Source organism: Canis aureus, chromosome 7, assembly GCF_053574225.1.
Source record: "Canis aureus isolate CA01 chromosome 7, VMU_Caureus_v.1.0, whole genome shotgun sequence".
In the NCBI taxonomy this organism is placed as follows: domain Eukaryota; kingdom Metazoa; phylum Chordata; class Mammalia; order Carnivora; family Canidae; genus Canis; species Canis aureus.
Genome location: NC_135617.1, coordinates 5,550,885 through 5,571,100, shown reverse-complemented (window position 1 = coordinate 5,571,100; position 20,216 = coordinate 5,550,885). Strand labels below are relative to the sequence as shown.

The 20,216-nt window shown below is 43.7% G+C and overlaps 1 protein-coding gene across 3 annotated transcripts in view; it reads right to left on the bottom strand.

Moving 5' to 3' along the window:
• Nucleotides 1-1,959: 1,959 nt before the first annotated feature.
• Nucleotides 1,960-20,216, bottom strand: part of METTL24 (methyltransferase like 24) — a 102,237-nt gene continuing 83,980 nt past the window's right edge. For all 3 annotated transcript variants that reach the window (XM_077902793.1, XM_077902794.1, XM_077902795.1), the window contains one exon: nt 1,960-6,510. In XM_077902793.1, coding sequence (XP_077758919.1) covers nt 6,196-6,510 — 315 coding nt within the window. In that variant the 3' untranslated portion in view covers nt 1,960-6,195. The remainder of the gene's footprint in view (nt 6,511-20,216) is intronic.

Genomic DNA, 20,216 nt, shown 5'->3' with positions numbered 1-20,216 from the left:
TCAAATTACTGAAAATATGTTTAGAATATAAATTTTTCTGTGCTACATTTTGGGTAGTTTCCTCCAAGTTTATCTTCCAGTTTGCTTTGCAGTCTCTTCAGCTGTGTCTAATCTGTCTTAATCTATTAAATTTATTCCAATGACTTTCCCTTTATGGAAGCCCTATTTATACCTTTTTATATTTACCTGCTTTTCATATATCACTTTCTTAAGGTTGCTATATAGTCTTTTATGCCTTTAATCATTTTAAATAATTTATATTATTCTTTAAGGCTTGTTACATCAACTTCTTGGGCTGAAAATCCCAGTATTTATTGTGTCTGTCAATTCTATCTCACTTCCTTGGCAGTTGTAATTTTTTATTAGGAATTCATCTTAAGCAGGTCTTGTTTCTTTTTTTCTTTCTTTCTTTTTTTTTTTTTTTTTTTTTTTTTTTTGGAAAGAAATCCTTTGTAGCCTGAGCTGAAGGGCCCCTTCACAGTGGTTTTACATTTGTTTCTGCCATATACCCTTACGTTTCACTCTCTCTGTTTATCTTAATTTCTCAGCTTATGGTTTTCCTACCCCATGAGATTAATATAAATTCAACTCCTTAAACAGGCCAGAGGTTTCAAATTCTCATGGGAAACTTCTTTCCTCCCAGAGCTACAGCAAGGATAGGCTTTCTTGGGCTGGGGGGTGGGGATGAGGAAGGGAGGTGTTTTGGGACTCTCACATTGAGGTTGTGGCACTCCAAAGGTCCCCCTGGGCAGCTGTCTCCATGCTGATCCTTTCCCTTAACACAACCTTCTCTCTGGGCTTTAGGCCTCTACCACCCTGAGCACTGAACTCATAGGACTACTGCAGAGAAGGTTCCTGCTATACCTTCTAGGCTCTCGCTGAGCTTTGTGTGCCTGAAGATTTTTCTTTCTTGGGCATTCAGCCATACATATGAATGTATATGTACATATGTGTGTGTTATGTACACACATATATTTGCACATGTACGTACAGAAGGATCATCATAAAGCTACGTATTTAATCTAGTATCTTCAGATATTGTAACTTTGTTAGGACTTTCTGAAAACAGATGTATAACTCAGTACAGCCTGAAACATTCTGTTTTTTAGAACCATATAAGTGTGTTATCCAAAAAAGGTACTTTGCCTAAGGGCACTTCACGTGATTGGAGAGCCATCATAACAGATTCCTCTTTTATCAGGGTCTTTTCTTTCGAATAAGCACATCATTTGGATTCTTCTGAATTTATCCTAAGGCTTCCCTGTATAGCACCCAAATCAAGAAATTATCCTACCACTGTCTGAGCCTTCTCTAATCACACAAATCTTAGAATAATGAGATCTTCAAGCTAGAAGAAACCTTAGAAATCAAATATTCCAACCCAAGATCAGCCAGTAGGCCAATAAAAGTGATTTCCTCAATACCACACAGCTAGTTAACAGCAGTATCAAATCTTTCTCCCTGCCTCCTCCCCATAATGCAACTTGCTTATGTATTTTTTAAAGGGTAAGATTTACGGCATAATCCTTGTGGCTTCCAGCTTGTTCTGAGTTAGGTAATTCCAAAGAAACACTCAGCTACTAAGACTGTTTCATCCTCTAGTAAAACGGAACCCAGCTAAAAACATTCTCTTGGCCTCTTCCATTAGAGTTGGGCCCCATCACTTTCTCATAACTGTGCCCACAGGAATGTTGCTCTTTTTAAGAAGCATTAGTCATTTTTTTTCAAAGATTATTTTAGAGAGAGAGAGAGAGAGAGCATGTCCACACACACACAGCAGGGAGGGGCAGAAGGAGAGGGGGTGAATCCCAAGGAGACTCCGGACTGAGTGGGGAGCCTGTCGTGGGGCTGGAACCCACAACCCTGAGATCACAACCCTAGCTGAAACCAAGAATCAGGTGCTAAACTGACTGCGCCACCTGGATGCCCCACTAGCATGTTTCCATATAGTGCTAAACATAAAGTGTGACATTAAGCTTGATTTATTTTCCTCAAGGACAGAAATACAATTACTTAAAGAATTTCAATAATTTCTAAATTTAGGCAGTTGAAGAATACATTGAATCTTGGGGTTATGATTTCATGTGACAAGTAAAGTTCAAATACCTCTTTCAATAAGAAAAAGACATTTTTTACATAAGGTTAAGTGTGTTTCTGAATTCACAAAGAACCAGCAATTGACTAATACAAAAGAATTATGTTACTGCTTAAAAGGCAAACATAAACTTATCTCCAGCAGAAGAGAACAATCACATTAATTGAGCCTGGAGGTATTGTGGCATTGTCAAGAATCATCATCTGTTAAAATGAGGGCTTCATTTTTAATATGACAAAATATGATGATGGGGCTGACTCCCTGATATTAATCCAAGCTTTGCAAAACCCAAACATGTGATCCTTAGGAAATTCAACTCTTGTGCTGTATTTATTATACCTAAAATTGTATAGTCAAGGTAGAAATGGCTTATATGAATAATTAATTTGGACTAAACACTGTAAACTCATGAGTTTGCCTTTGTTCTACCCTATAAAGATTAGTGGACCTGCAGTGAATTCTAATAGATGTGTTTACTTCTTCCTGGCTTTCTTCATTTTAACATACCAAATAGTTACAGACATTTATGATAACCTGTTATAGCTGCATCAAATATAATCACTCCAAGAAAAGGGGAAAGGGAAAATTTTTTTCTTTGACTTTAGTTTCAAATTGTGACACAGTTTGTGCTATAAAGGTGATTTTTGAAAGATTTTATTTATTCATGAGAGAGAGAGAGAGAGGCAGAGACAAGGCAGAGGGAGAAGCAGGTTCCCTGAGGGGAGCCTGATGTAGGACTCGATCCCAGGACCCCGGGATCACAACCTGAGCCAAAGGTAGACGCTCAACTATCTAAATGGCTAAAAGGTGATTTCTAAATCTCTTACTCACATGTCTTTCACCTACGCAAGGTTTTTTAAAATCCATTTGAAGAACATTATTAAATTTGTATTTTCAAATTCATTTACGAGCATTGCTCTAGTAAGATGAAGCTCATGCATCTGTAAGCCAAAGACCACTTTGGAAACAAAGGAAACACACTGCATTTCCAAGTGACTGCCCTTTCTAAAACCCAAGCGGAAAGTGTCACACAGTGGGATGAGCCAGGGCCAAGAGCTGCTTCCAGGTCTTGCAAGAGCGTTTCTGGCAACCTGAAATATTGACAGAGAAGTTGCTGGGTCCCCGTATTCTTTCAGTAAGCCTCCACTTGGCAGGCATATTTTAATTAAGTAGATGGTTTAAAAATTAAACATGCCGGCCACAAAAATGTCCCAACTCTAACAGATTTGCAGGTCTGATGTTAGTACATCAAGTCCCTCCCTCCCCACCCAGCATTTACTAATAAAGAAGCAAAAATACGTCTTTTGGGAGTGCCACCTTACATCTGTTAGAGGCTCTTGGGGCGTCACTGCAGAGGGTAGGGGCCTAGCTTTGGATCTGAACCACTGAGATGCGGGTTCCTACTCTACCGTCTACTTGTGGCATAATCTTAATAAATTCTTTAACCTCTCAGAGTTTCCTCACGTGTATAATCGGGAAAATTGCACTTCCACACTGAGCTGCCGGGAGAACTAGGAACAAGCCTTGCACAGGGCTGGGCACACGCAGGACGCTCTCAACAGCAGCTCCCGAGTATGCACGTGGTAGTTCTTTTTTTACCTTCACAGGCAGGATCTTCCCAAACAGCAGGGCCGTAGCACCCCAGACCCTTCCTTGTGGCCTCCTCCAGCTAGTTCTCCAGGGTGGATGGCTTTGCCCCCAAGGGCACAAGCGACACTGTCTGTGGATGTCTCTGGGTGCTAACAACTGAGGGGGGACAGGGAGAGATGCTCCCGGCATCTCAGTGGGGAGGGCCAGGGATGCTGCTGAATACTCTAGCATGCCCAGAACAGCTCTCCCTACCCCCACAAGGAATCATCCAGCCCAAAACGGCAATCTGTGCTGAGGTTAAGAAACCCCAGCCTACACAATAAGCATAATAAATTTTAGAGGCAGGGGAACCATAGCAACAGTCAGAATATTCATCATAAATTTCAAACTATCCATGAAGGGAATAAAGGACAGTCTTAGAAATAAGCATAAAATAAGCACAAAAAAAAAAACTATTGAACAAGCTGCCTTGTAGGTGGGTGTGGGTGGGTGTGTTTGTGATTTATTTTGAGTTTGTCTTTTTTTTTTTTTCTTAACAGTACAGCCATTCTTGCTTCAGATATATACATATATATAGTGTCTGATGAAGTCAATGTTGTGCACCACCAATCTGGAATAAATGGTGACTTGCCCTGCACAAAGGGCTTTCAGTGATTCCATAAATCTTCAATCCCATGAATTAAAGACCTTAATATGGGCGTGTACATATCTAAAACCTGATCAGACTGGACACATAAAATTAGTACACTTCATACTTAACCATATAAGAAGGTTTAATGTATAAAAAGGCTTATTGTACATACTTCGGTGTATAAAATTTTAATTAAAAAAATAAAGAAGAGAAACCGATATAATCCAAGCAGGAACTGGGCTAAAGTTAACTTTGTTTTGGAGGCGACACCATGCAAACTAAGCATTAAACCCGTCAGAGTTTTTCGTGGACCCTTTGTGCTTTTGAGATACCTATGCACATGGAGAGCCACTTAACTGCTACTTTAAATCACACTTGTTCAAGCTGGTCCTCCCACCTCAATGACTTTTATTAGCGTCCTGTGAGTTTTAAAATAAAAAGCTCATTCATATTTTTAAGAATTCAGAAAGTCTTGTTCCCTTTTGAACTGAAGTTAGTTAAGATCATCTAACTCGAATATTATTTTGGTTTCTCACTTGAGGAATTTTGGTATTTTCAAACCACTGCAAGAAACAAAAAGCCAACTCGGAATGTCTGGGATGGAAGGAAATAAAAAAAGGGAAGAAGGAATAAAGTCCAGTTGCAATCAGTGGTGTACTCTCTCCCCAGATCTCTTGAGCAAACAATGTATATATAGTTTTCCTGTTCTCCCATGATGTAAAAAAATGCCAGAAAATATACCTGATGTATAATAAGGTAACAATTTGGTTTGCTTTTATGCTATTTAATTAACTTACTTGAAATAGAATTTTTGAAAATCATTTGTGGGGGTAAATGTCTAATCCCGTAAATAAAAATGATGGAGATCATTTGAACTACCGAGAACCTACATTTACGGTTTAATTTTTAAAAACGCAGACAGGATTGGCATTACTGAAACACAGTGTAAGCATCCCAGGAACGAGACAGACTTTGGCTCTCAGGCCGCGGTCTTAGAACAAATGCCAACTGGCCGCAGAGGAAAATTCACTTAATCTTTGACATAATGTATTAAAAGAGAGAGAGAGAGAGATTTGACAGCATAGGCAAGGCGGTGGTTGAGAAACCAGGTCTGAAGTCAGAAGAGGCACCAGTGAAGACACCCACATTTGCCTGTGCTTAGTTTCCTAGGAACAGAAGGGGATGTAGGTCTGAAAAGAATCTGAGTTGACGTCCTTGATAGTCTAGTCTTTTAAACTCAGTGACAGAATTTGGTGTGTCTAAGTCCCCAGAAACCAGAATCAGGGGCGCTTGCGAAGCCACAGTGTGGCCTCAGCAAAGGCTAAGGAGGAATGTCTGAAATCCACAGGGTCGTAAAGAATGGAACTGAGCAGGTGAACAAGGAAACCCTTGACAAGGAGAGTGACAGTCTAAGGGAAGGTCCTATTTTAAACGGTAAGCTACAAACTTAAGACTCTCATCAGCCCAGCAAAAACGGAAAATGGATGTAATTTCTTTTTCATGTTGGTGAAATTTTTCACGGATTTTAGATACATACTGAATTTTAGGGAAAACAGGTAAGTGGGAGGGGTTATCTTCCAAGTTAAACAAAGGAGGACGAGCATCCCCGCTGTGTCGGAGGCAAACAGAAGGCCTGGGATTCAGGCAGATGGAGGTTGGCTCCTGGGGCCCTCCTGCGTCCATCCCTTCCACAAGTGCTCACTAGGCCCCTCCCACGGGGCAGGTGCCAGGCTATTCGCACTACAAAGGCAATAACACGGTCCCCACCTGGAGCTGGTAACAGGCTAGCGGGAGACTGAACAAGTGCAGGGATAATTAGAAAGCCGGACGTGCCTTATTCTCCAATTGTTTCCTTGAGGTCTGGATGACGTCCTGCATCCTAGTTCCATCTTGTATTTACCCAACTCAGAGTATAACAGCTGCTTGCGTTGAAAATGTCTTTCTTCAGGAAGAGCTGGGGTTTAGATAAATCTTTGTAACTATGAAAAAGTCTGAAACCCTTTAGTTCTAATTCTTTGAGGAGGCTGTACCAGAACCGCACGACACTGCTGTCACCGCCACTGACCTCAAACCCGGGCCAGTGGAGATGAATCTCAAAGGTGAGCTGTCCAATTTGTTCAAGGACATCTTCCAGAATGAGATTTTCTAAAACTTTCCATTCTGCGCTTTCCAGATCTGCTTTGAGAACATCAATCTGTAACAAAATGATGAAATGAGATTAGCAGATTCAATAAATGTTGTTAAAAATACCGTCTTGACATCAGGAACATCGCTGTGTAACTACCTCCTACGAAAGCAGCATGTTTCAAATTTTAGGGTTAGAGGTTTTTTTTCAATGGCCACTAATGCCATGAGTTTCTAACCTCACTCCACACCATATGTTAACACACAAATAAGGAAATGCCAGTCGGAAATCATAATGGAACCTCCTCCCCTCTGGCCAGGGGGTACAGATGCCTGAGACAGAGATGCTGGAACATGTGTTTCACAGAGCTGCGTGCCCACAGCCTCTCCCCAGAAACCTAGACACTGGTCACAGGAACCCAGCCACGTCAGGACAGAATGGTGGCCCCAGGGAGGGACAGAGGGCCACACTGCCTGCTGGGACCACCTCAAAACCTCACCCCCTTCCAACTTCTCAGGACTGGATGCCAGGGAGAGGTCTCAGGTGTCTGAATATGAGACTTGTAAAAAGAAGAAAAACTATTATTATCCTGTGAATTATTTTAAAACTATGCACCAGCACAGCATTTTAAAGTTGGGGAGGGGGAGGCAACACCGTTCTCTGTTCATTTAATGAACGGAAGTTCACATTCCAGGTGAGATGAAATATAGGGAGAAGGGTAGGATAGGAGAGGTTTTGCAATTAATTAAGTTATGAGAATCAGCTCATTTTTGCTGGCTTTGCTATAGAATCACAGAACCCCAAAGCCTTCAGGAAACGATGAAAGCTAATTACTTACTGGGCCCTTGCTTAGATGCGCCTGGCACGATGCGAAGTGCTTCGCTTGCAATATCCGTTTATTCCTCTCAATGATTCTGCAAGGGTGATTCTGTCACTACCCCTGTTTGAAGTTTGGGAAGTCAGATTCAGAGAGTAAGCCATCCCCAGTCACTGAGCTGGAGAGGCAGGGGTGACACGCAAACTGAGTCTGTCTACGTGGGCCCTGGTTTTAACCACTGTACCATGATGACTCTGCATAAACCACAAGAGGAAAAATGGCCCCTCTGATTCCCTAAAAGGCTTTTGGTTTGGAAAATAAGGTGCTATCGGAGCGTGAATAAGGGTCAGGGAGCAGAAGTATGGTTATCAATATCCCAGTGTACATCTACAGAGCACTTTATAGTTTAAAGCATTACTTCCTACATACATCAGCGCAGGGAAACAGCCTGATCTGCAGACAAGGACTTGGTAAAAATGGCTTTGGGCTGCCAACATTGCTTGTGTGATTTCAGAGTTGGGTAGAGGAGAAGATGCATAGGATTTAGACATAACTGCTCCAGGAAAATGATCCTTCCCAGTATCCTGACATCCCGAGGGAGATGCTTTCTTTTTTTCTGCCTTGCTTTGGACAGTACCTCACGGTCCACCAGGGAAAGAGTGATGGTTATATCCTAAGAATACCAGAAGGCCTCAGAATAGTCCAGATGTCTGTAAACCAGCCTGTCCAAAAAACAAAAAAAACAAAGCCTTCCAAACTCAAAGAGAAAAAAGTAATATGAAAAACAAAACAAAAAGACTCCTTTCTGAAAGGAACCAAGCAAAGGCAGATCCCACGGGAACATGTACAAGGCTAAGATAATTCTTGTGAATTGGACACAACAGAATTAACTCACTTTTTTCATCTCTGCTGCCCCGTCACTTTCTTGACTTTGTTTAATCATTGGAATTTTAAGAATAGTCTTGAATTAGGGTAATTAAACTGCTCAACAGAAATATGTAATTAAAACATCACAAAATTTTCTCATTAGTACAGAAAATATCCAAAATTCAAAAATCACATAGTTACAAATGTTTTAAAAGCCTTACAGATTTATTTCTCACTGTGGTTTTCTGTAAGTTCCCATATGTTGAATGGGATTAATACATCAAACTATCAAACTATTAAAGGGCCAGGGCAAAGTTAATGAGCCTGAAACTGGCCTTTAAACTACATTGGTAAAGATAAAGGAATATGTGTTTCATATTTTTTCCAAACATACTTTTAACATAAGCTATCAATCAGAAGTTATGAGCCACAGGGGGAAAAAAAAAAACAAATCAGGATAAATCATAGCAAATATATGCTTACTGTGAAAATCCAATTTTCACTTACAAAATGCTCTCGTATCTAAAGAGCAGAAAGTATTTTCAAATACGACAATGCTGCTAACCCCTTTTGATCCCAGTGACTGCAAATTCTCCACTTCAATCAGAATTGAGTAGGTCGATCTAAATCATGCAGCCCAGGATAGCACAGTACCGAGGAGCTCATAAACTCTTCCCTGACTTCCAGAAAGCACAACCAGCCAAATGCTGTGAATAAAACACGGTTTTCTTCCCTGTATGCTTTTTCCTTTTTATTTATTTATTTTTTAGTTTTTATTTTTTTTATTTTTTGGTATTTCAGAATGTTCCATCACCACCACTATTTTGCAGATGCAATTTCCATTATTACTGCATAATGTACCCAATATTATTGTTATTATGAGGCACGAAACATTTCTGCATCTCGTAGGCCACTTCCAAGTTTCTACCATCGGCTTTCAACAATCACGGCACGAAAAATCATGCAAATGATTACGTCGGAAGAATCAAGGGTCAATCCGAATAGTTAGGTTAAGTCAGGTTTCTGGAGAAAAACAACTAGGTCTGAACTCTCTGTAAACTCTGGAATAACTGAGGACATAGTCTCGGGTGGAAGGGTCTCAAAGAAGGTAGATCAAACGATCTATGTGTTACAATTTCAGAGGCATTAAAGAGGTCCTCCTCTCAAAAATTATCTCCTTTCCCTTGTGCTTGAAATATCCAGTAAATCTCCTGTGACAGAACTTTTTGAGGAAATGAGAATTTTAATTTTAACCGGATTAAGGTGTGAGGCCATTTGGCAGCTCCATCACGGGCATGAGTGTAGGCCTGCGTGGGCCCAGAACTGCAGAGAGGAGAAAAAGTGGGTAACGGGGCACCGGCCTTTGCACTGGTTTGCTGGGGCTGCTATAAAAAAGCACCACAGACTGTGTGGCTTCAGCAACAGGAATGTACTGTCTCCCAGTTCTGGACAACACGGTGTGTCAGACAGCACTGGTTCTCCCTGAGGGCCACAGGGGACAATCGGTCCCATGCCTGTCCCGAGCTCCTGGGGGTTGGCGGCCATCTCCATCATTCCTTGGCTTCTGCCTCACTCTGATCTATTTCTTCATCTTCACATGGTGTTAGCTCTTCGCCTACACATTGCCCGTGCCCAAATTTCCCCTCTTTGTAAGGACACCAGTCACGTTGGATTAGAGGCCCAGCCTACGCCAGCACGACCTCATTGAAGCTAATTACATCTGCAACGACCCTATTTCCAATGAAGGTCATATTCTGAGGTACGAGGGGGTTAGGACTTCACCATAGGAACTCTGGAGGTGCACATTCCAATGACAACGGTGTTTGAGGTTAGCCATCACTTCGGAGCTTTGGCAAAGCAGCATGTGTTCCGGAGCCAATTCCCCAGTCAGTGCTTGGTGAAAGCGCCCCATACCACAGACCCAAGGGCCAGCCCCTCTCGGAGGCAATTGTGGATGTAGTCCACAGGCCCTACTTCAGCCAGCCCAGCCAGCTCCGACTTCGCAATATCCACAGCAGGTGGCCCCAAGGCCCCAAGGCCCCAAAGCCCCAAGGCCAATTAAAACCACCATCATAAAAAAAATAAAAAATTTAAAAATTTAAAAAATTAAAAAAAAAATTTAAAAAATTTAAAAACCCTGGGCTTCATTCCCCGGTTCCTTCACCACCAGGCCCAGCAGGTGCACTTTGTCTCTGGCACCCGCCCCCCCCCAGTTCCCTAGCTGCTTCCCTTTCCCTCCTGGAACTCAGCAGGCACGCAGCATCTCCAGGCCTGCAGCTCCCCACCTGCGCCTCTTCCCTATCAAGGCGGCTCTCCAGCGGGATAGGCGGGCGCACTGCACACTGCAGCACCTTTCCAGGGCTGGGGCTGGGATGGCTCTGGGATTCACCAGCATCACCTCCTCTGCATTCTATGGGGCCAAAGCAAAGCCCGAGGCCAGGCCAGACTCAAGGGAGGGGAAGCAGATCCCAGCCCTTGAGAGTAAGAGTGGCCCACACAGAAAGGATGTGACAGGCCATTCAGGGTCATGTCTGCAAATAACTGACCCCAGTGATTAAAAGCAATATTCAGATTTATATACAAATCCATGAATGAACTATAGCATTAGGTCAGATGTGAACCTTTGCTGGACACAAGCAACACCCCAGGAAAAATAAATAATAAAGCCCGTATTCATCAGAATATTACTGAAGAAGGGACATTAATTAAAACATAGCATTTGCTATTAGATCTGGCTTTCCTTGGAAGTTGACAAAGAACCTAGGCTAGCCAATGGATTAAGGATGACTAATAAAAAAAATACTGAAAAGGACAAGGAAAATAAGTACGTGCGAGTCTTAGATATCGTATTAGTGTACCGGGGCTGCTATAACAAAATGTCACAGACTGAGGGGGGCTGAGGGCACGCTTAAAAAACAGACATTTATGTTTTCTCCCAGGTCCGGACGCTGGAAGGTCCAAGATCAAAGTGTCGGCACCTGTGGTTTCTCCCGAGGCTTCTCCTTGGCTCGCCGACAGCTGCTTCTGCACTGCATCCTCGGGCGGACTTCCCTCTGTGCCTCATCTCTCCTGGTATCTCTCCCTCGTCTTCTAAGGACATCAGTTTTATTGGATGAGGACCCCACTCTCATGACTCCATCGAACTTAAATTACCTCCTTAAGGACCCTATCACCAATACAGTCACACTGAGGCTAAGTGCTTCAGCCTATGAAGTTGGGGAGTGGGGGACACAATTCGGTCCATAACAGATAGAAAACAGATATTTTTGCTAGAGTCCATTCAGAGGCAACCAGTACTTCTCCACAAGGGGTTTTAAAATACATCCCTGTTACTGTTACGGCAGTCTGGCTGTTGGTGAGCTAGGAGTTCTTCCTTTGTGGTTATCGGCTAACTCCAGATCTGGGGAGACCAAATGTGAGCCACCTCATTAATCGAAGAGGAGTCATAGAGGCCGTGGCAGATTTTTACTTTTCAAAGACAGGGATCCCTGGGTGGCTCAGGGGTTGAGCGCCTGCCTTCAGCCCAGGGCATGATCCTGGAGACCCGGGATCAAGTCCCATGTCAGGCTCCTTGCATGAAGCCTGCTTCTCCCTCTGCCTGTGTCTCTGCCTCTCTCTCTCTCTCTCTCTCTCTGTGTCTTTCATGAATAAATAAATAAAATCTTTAAAAAAAAAACAAAAAAACAAAAAAAAAAAAAAACAAAGACAGTCTCACCATTAACTCCCATCTCTGGATTTTCTACAATATGGCCTTGAGATGGACTCGGTGTTCCCCCCAGGGATGGCTTTATGGGATGCAACATACACAGCCACACCATACTTGGCTTAATGCTCTGTTGTTGCTGACTTAAAATTCTTAATATGTTTTCAACAGGGGACCCCCTGATTTCCATTTTTCTGCTGGATCCCACAAATTATGTCTCCTGACTTGTGATGCCCTTCTTGAATCTTGATAGGCTTGTTGCCATTGACTAAGAGTCCACTAGAAGTGGTTCTCGATGACATCCAAACCCGGTCCATAAAAGCTTCTTACTTGGTTCAGTGGTACAATCACTCTTGCAAACTTTAGCTCCCCTGCAAGGTGTCTGACTGTCCTGAGGCTACTGTGCTATGAGAAAATCCAAACTAGCCCTTGCAGAGAGAACACATGAAGAGGCCCTAAATCAACGTAAAGAAAGAGATGCCTGCCTGGCCAATCCTGCTGTGCCCGCCATCATCTGACTGTAACCCCAGGAGAAACCCTGAACCAACACTACCCAGCAGAGCCCTTCCCCAACACTGCCCCCCAGAAACTGTGATCCACAATGTAATTATCAATTATTGTTTTAAGGAACTTGAGTTTTGGGGATGACTCATTATGTAGCAGTAGGTAACTAGAACAGAGACCAAGCACCATTTATGCAAAAGTTAGAGATTACTTGTAGAGCATCAAATACTATATATTCCAAAGCTGTGATTTCTAGAAGATTATATATATTTAACCAAAAATATTCCCTTATTAAAAAATCAATACAACGGTCATTATTTAAAAATTATAAAGCCACAGATAAGGAAAAAGAAAAGGAGTTAAAATACCCATAATCCAGGTTTTAGAAGAGTTAACTCTTGAATACATGGTGTATTTCTTGCTAAACATTTTTCTTTGCCATAAACACACACACAACACATATATCACAGCATACATAGGCATAACTCAAACACACATGTTGTTTATAAAATTAGAATCATAATGTGTTTTCAAATATGCTTTTTAATGTAACAATGTAACAAGCCATGAATATCTTTCCAGGCCAATCCATTTTCATCAAAATGTTCTCAGTGTCCCTTGGGGATTTCATCAGCATATGACTGAGGTGGCTGGGGCCCCTGCAGGAGCGAGGGAGATGTGGGCAGGCTCTGGATCCTCTACCTCCACTCAATAGGAGCAAGTCCCCTTTTCTCTCTTTTATATATTTGGAATCCCTCACAAATTTTTACTTGAAAAAGAGCTTTCCTGCCAAGAGAAATGGTTAGCCTCCATCTATAACGTGTCTTTTAATGACTTTTACATTGGTTTAATTTACTTAACCAATCCCCCTTCTGATGGACATCTAAGTTCTTTCCAATTGGACATGGCACACCGATGTGATCAACAACCCTGGAGCTAAATATTTAAGTATGTGCTCCTATTTTCTTAGAATAACAATACTCACAGAAGAGGAGTAGCATGTGCAAAGGATAGGCCCAGGTTACAGCTCCCAATAATTTTTCTAGACCCTTCCTGTACTTGCTCTTGGGAAACTGAGGACATACCAAGTTGTGCTAAGGCTAGCAGCCCTGCACAGGCGCACCACTGTCATCAGGCTGTTCAAGGACCACTTGTTTCCTTTCCCCAGAGCCATGTGACACTCTGGAGCATCCCTAAACATCCCTATGTCTCTATGCATCAGTGATTCACTAGATTAGACAAAAACCTGCATGCCATTTAAAGAAAGAAAAAAATGGGGATCCCTGGGTTTAGCGGTTTAGCGCCTGCCTTCGGCCCAGGTCGTAATCCTGGAGTCCCGGGATCAAGTCCCACGTCAGGCTCCCGGCACAGAGCCTGCTTCTCCCTCCTCCTGTATCTCTGCCTCTCTCTCTCTTTCTATGTCTATCATAAATAAATGAATAAATCTTAAAAAATTTTTTTTAAATAAAGAAAAAATAAGACAAACCAATTTTAACTAAGTACATGTTAAATTATTTCCAGATAATTTTAAAAAACATTTTTAATAAAAAATGCTGTACCTATTATTCTATATTTAATCTTTAAAAGGGTATAGATTTTTTTTACACCCAGAAAAATGTGTATTAAAGCTTAAAGCTGGCCATTACCATCAGCTATAAAGCTAATTAATTATTATGTTAATCAAAATCCCTGGCTAAGAGCCAAAGTTATAAGTAATGCCAATAAAGTATCAATATTGACCATCCAGCAATCAACTAACACAAAACAAGGAACTTCCTATTCTGTCAGTCAGTGACCCGCAAACACAGCTGCCTGCCTCAGTATCAGCTGTCTGGTTTGGGGGCCAGAAACACACACTTAATGGCATTTACAGATACAGCTCATATTCTGTAAAAAATAGATTCCCGAAAAGGAGTGTACAAACTGAGCTTTGCAACTGAGCTCATGTTATAAAAAATGATTATTTAACCACTCATCTAGTTATTTATGAATGTTTTAAAAAATTAAATGATCACTACCTACCACCCCAACAGCTCAAGCCACACTCGCTCCCCCATAGTCACTGTAGTTTGGGTCAATATTCAATCATAACTTTTAAATCATTTTATCTATATAACTTCTTCTTACTTTTTGGCTTAATTATGAAAAGTTATTATTTAATGATTAAAGCAAAGTATACCCGGGCTTTTATATATCAATTCTACTTAAAGCAAGATATATCTGCACCTACAAAATTAAAAGCTGAACACAATAAAAAGAGAATCTTAGTTTTGTAGAAAAAGAGAGAAAAATGTAAGAAATTAATCTATCTTAAATGAACAAGAGGATTAAAAGTCTCTTTAAGATCCTCAGAGTTTAAACACACTAAATCAGGCTTAATTATCACCGCTGGCTGGCAAAAATGTAACGTTACAAGATTTCCGCTACCACCAGGGAAAGAGAGATAAGGCTTGCCCTGAATATTTCAAGAAATATGAAGGGTCACTCGAAGCTAATGTAAGACCAATTCTGAACTAATAATAAAAGAAAATAATTTTATGTAGTAATCAGATCACAGAAATGACCTCTGCGGGGAGCAACACTCTGCAAAGGAATTTTTAAGGAAATAAGGGAAACATTTACAAACAGAGACTTTTTTGCCAAATCTCCAGCCTGTGCAGAAGAATCCAACCTGAGGCCGCTGGGCCAGAACCTTAGGGGCAGGATGCGCGGCTATAACCTGGTCTTAGCTCCCGAATCTAGGAAATGGTGAGCTGCTGGGAAGTCAAGAAGTCAGCAGGGCTCCTGGTTGACGTGGGAAACAAAGGCAGAAGAGAAATCATTAAGTGTCCTTACTCCTACAGCCCATTCACTAGCCCTTAAAAGAGCCAGAGGGGGACATCTGGGGGGCTCAGTGGTTGGGCATCGCCTTTGGCTCAGGGCATGATCCGGGGGTCCTTGGGATCGAGTCTGCCATCTGGGCCCCACAGGGAGCCTGCCTCTCTCTCTCTCTCTGTCTCTCATGAATAAATAAAATCTTAAAAAAAAAAAAGAAAACAGGCAGAGTGACATTCCTCTAGGGACTCAACTGCCTGGATGTTAATGCTTTCCTAAGGGCAAAAGGCAATCTCAGCCCCACCCCAAGGACCCTGTAAATCTCCTATAACAATAAAAATTCCTCTGGAAACTTCCTTTATCTCTAAACCCCTGGATACATGTTAGCAATCATCCCCCAAGCACATGGCCCACCGATGTACATCCGAAGGGCCTCATGACTATGGTTTTATTAGACGGTAATAAATGGCCTTTTCCCAAGAGCTAGCCCCCTCCAGGTCCTGGAAACCCCACTTCCTAAATTCCTTAGAGACTGACTCTCTCCCTAACCCCCTCCCAACTTGCAACTATACCATGGGCCACTTCTCACCACCACCCCACCACCCCCTCCACCTCCCACCCCCCTCCCACCCTGGGTGCAGCTCTCTCTGCCCACCAGCCCTGTCCCCATGCTCTAATTTAATCACCTTCTGCACCGAAGACATCCCAAGAATTCTTTCTTGGGCGTCGGCTTTGAACCCTAACATCTTTCCGACATTACGGGGGACTTGTGACAGCGAAGAGCCAAGCTGTGCAGATCTAGCAGGCCCCGAAGCCGCAGCAAGGGCCCGGGCCCAGGGAGCCAGGCAGGAGGGCAGGGGTGGGGCTGGGACGGTGCCAGGCAGAGGCTTCATTTACTTATCCCCTCCCCCCGGGGGGGCAGCTGAAAGGGACACATCTGTCTCAGGCCTTGGGTCAGAACCCTGTGCCTTGAAGCCACATCACCCGGGGCTACGGTTGGTTTATTTTTCTGGCCTAATCGTATTTATACAAGTATTCACAAGTATTTCCAGAAAGAGATGGGACGTTTTTATTTAAAAAATATACATATCAACTATTCCTAAAGGAATAGAGGCATAAACCAATAAATCACCAAGCAAATACTCAAATAGAATGGTTTCCGGCCCGACAGTTCCCCCTCAGACGTGGGCCCGAGTCCACCCCGGAGCACGGCAGGGCGGGCGAGGGGACTTGGGCCACAAGAGACAAGCCCCAATACAAAAAGCACTTAGAGAAACGGAACATAAAGTCCTTGGGTTCTTAATTTTGTTTTTAATAGACTGAAACTTGGGGGGATCCCTGGGTGGCGCAGAGGTTTAGCACCTGCCTTTGGCCCAGGGCGCGATCCTGGAGACCCAGGATTGAATCCCACGTCGGGCTCCCGGTGCATGGAGCCTGCTTCTCCCTCTGCCTATGTCTCTGCCTCTCTCTCTCTCTCTGTGACTATCATAAATAAATAAAAATTTAAAAAAAAATTAAAGTAGACTGAAACTTGGGGTGCCTGGGTGGCTCAGCGGTGGAGCGTCTGCCTTCGGCCCAGGACATGACCCCAGGGTCCCGGGATCGAGTCCCACATCAGGGTCCCCGCAGGGAGCCTGCTTATCCCTCTGCCTGGGTCTCTTCCTCTCTCTCTGGGTCTCTCATGAATAAATAAAATCTTTTAAAAAAAATTTTAAAAACCACTGAAATATGAGTGAAGAAAAACACCGCTGGGGGTGAAAATTATGAAGGGATCAGCGGGTTCGGTGGCAGAAATGAGCAAGGAGGGAAGAGCGAGAGGCCGGGGCTGTGCCCTGTGCCGGCGTCCCCGGGGCCCGTCTCTGGGCCCTGCACCGGCTCGGGCAGGTGCTTATTACGCAGGGGCACTACCCGCACTCACAGCTGCACGTTAGAGTCCCTTCCCCACCTGCCCCATCCATTCCTCAGGGCAGGGCCCCACTCCTGTTTGGCGGCCCCTCTGGCCAGGCTTCCTGACAGGCTGTGGGTACAGGAGCCCGTGGGCTACCAGGTCCTGTCCGCTCGGCCCGGGGACACCTTGCACCTTGACTCACTTTTTCTGTCCCTCTGCCCCCAGCACAGTGACCATCCTGCTTATGACCTACCGCTTGAAAAAGAGAGTCACAGGGTGGATGTCAGGAATGGGGGCAGCTGGGCATCCCACCATCCCACTCTGCACAAGCGGTGGCAGCATCTTAATCATTTTTTAAAGATTTTATTTATTTATTCATGGGAGACACATTGAGAGGCAGAGACACAGGCCCAGGGAGAAGCAGGCCCCACGCAGGGAGCCCAATGTGAGACTCGATCCCAGGACTCTGGGATCACGCCCTGGGCCGAAGGCAGACGCTCAACCGCTGAGCCCCCCAGGGATCCCTAGCATCTTAATTTTCAACACTTGAAAACCCTACACTTACACTTTAGCCAAATGTTATTCTCATTATGCCATGAAACATCCTGCCCTTGCCCTTTTATTCGTGTTGACTCCCTTTTCGTGGAGAACACCAAAGCTTTCTGCCAGTGACCACATCTCGCCTCCGCCAACATCCAGGACGCCACGATGGCCCCTCCAGTACAATCTCATTTTCCCTAAGGAACTTAAGCTGCTGAGAGTTGAGAATGCTGACTTGAGAATATTCCAAAATTCTTGCCCTCAAAATCTAAAAGCAGAAGAAATTATCTAAGAAGGCACTTACCGACCGTAAGTTCTGACCGGACTTGGGAAATACATGCAAGTTGTTTTTCTCTTACGGAATATTTCACTGGCATTAAACTGCAAGGGCCCCATCCCAAACATTTTCTAGTTAAATGACATCCACACTGGAATAAGGAAACAGATAATATTAATACGTAATTCTACATGGGGCATTCAGTTTGTTTGTTTTGTTGTGTCTAATGCAGTGAATAGTACAGATGTAAAGGCCTAGGAATGTTCAGGAACGCTGTGGGGCTAAGTGGTGCCGTCCTACACAATAGCCACTCACCAAGTGTGGCCATTTAAATTTTATTTTTTTTAATTTAATTAATTAATTTATTTATTCATGAGAGACACACAGAGAGAGGCAGAGACACAGGGAAGCAGGCTCCCCTCAGGAAGCCCAATGTGGGACACCATCGCTGGACCCGGGATCACATCCTGAGTTGAAGGCAGATGCCTAACCCGCTGAGCCAGACAGGTGCCACTTGAATTTTAATTAATTAATTAAAATCTAGCAAAATTAAAATTTCAGTTCTCCTGTTCCCAAGCCAGCTGTGCTAGCAGCTACCATGCTGGACGGTGCAGCCATAGGACATTTCCGTCATTGCACCAAGTTCTGCAGGACAGTGCTGCTCAGCGTACCACACGCATCAGAATCAGCCGGAGGGCGTGCGAACACAACAGTTTCTGATTCAGTAGATTCAGATCAGAGCTGAGTATTTGCGTTTCTACCAGGGACCCAGCTGCTGGGGATGTGGCTGATCCAAGGACCATACTTTGAGAACCACTAGACTTGGCTGATGACGCTACGTGACTTATTGGGTTTTGTTTGGTTGGGTTTTTTTTAAAGATTTTATTTATTTATTTGAGAGAGAGAATGCAAGCATAAGAGGGGGAGGGGCAGAGGGAAGGGAGAAACAGACTTCCCTTTGAACAGGGAGCCCAATGGGGGGCTCCAGCCCCAGACCCCAAGATCATGATTTGGGCTGAGGCCAGACACTTAACCCACTGCGCCCCACCAGGGCACCTCTATTATGTGAGTTTTTAATGACATGTGTGCACAAGACTCTCAGCCTCTGCCCAGGCAGGGTTCTCTCCCTTCTTGTGAGCAGGTGCAGAAAGTATCCACACACTGGTAATCCTTGATCTGGGAAGGTATATTGTGGTTTTTCCTAAATAGGATACCATTAGGTCAGAGTTCCCTAAACACATCACCAAGGTGGTGGTGAGGCTCACGTTCCCTGGAACCACATGCAAAAATGTGTGTTAGTGCTCATGAGCACTCTTCCAACACTGTGGTCGCTGGGACTTTGGCTCTAGGACGATTGCTTCATCATATGGGTCTGGGGCAGGTTGTTTAGCCTCTCAGTGATTCAGAGAAAAACAGCAGGACTCCTGCTTGTCCTGAGGTTAAAGGAGAAATGAGCATAAGGCACCATGTGCAGCACCCAACAGAGCATGGGCTCTATCGGGACTAGCACTGCTAGCTGCTACTATTTTTACCAATTCTCAGGGAGGTCCCTAACCACCCCGTCCCCCATATTAAGGTCATCTTGTGCAAGCTAATATAGAAATGTGCTTTCTCTGCACCACAGCAGCTATGTTTTGGGAAAAGACTCAGAGGAAGAATTAACATTTGGTACAGGAAACATACAGAGGTGCTCCACTCCTGATAGCCATGAGCCACCTCTACTTAACACACGGGCAGGTGAAGCTGAAAACAGTTTCTTCAGCTGCATTTACATCTGACAAGAGGCAAAAGCATTATCTTCCCTGTGCCCTACAAGGGGCTGTAAGCTCCATGAAGGCTAATAAATTATTATTTTTTTTTTAATCTTCAGTTTCCAGCCACACTGCCAGGTACTATCAAAAGTATTTGGCAGGTGGATGGGTGGACGGATGGGGAGATGGGGAGATGATTAAATCTACCTCCCAGATTCCAGGTGAGGGAAGATTGGAGCCAGCAGCATTGTGAACATCTGGTCCAATTTCCTCACTTTCAACAGCGAAACCTAAGCCTGAAAGAGGCTAAATGATCTGACCAAGATCACAAATTAATTAATTAGTGGCAGATATTCCACATCTCAAACACCACTCCTCTGCTCTGAATCTCTCTCTCTCTCTCTCTCTCTCTCTCTCTCTCTCTCACTGTCCCACACACACTAACATTCATCAAGCACTAACTTTCATCACACACTAGTGCAGCTGCGGGGTAACTACAAGTCTAAACTTCATCCTCCCAGAGACTTAAGGACCGAGAAGGGTTCCATCCGAGGACTGCTACAACATTTGAGAAAGAAGTGTGATCCCTTCCCTCTCCTGATATCCCTCTCTGC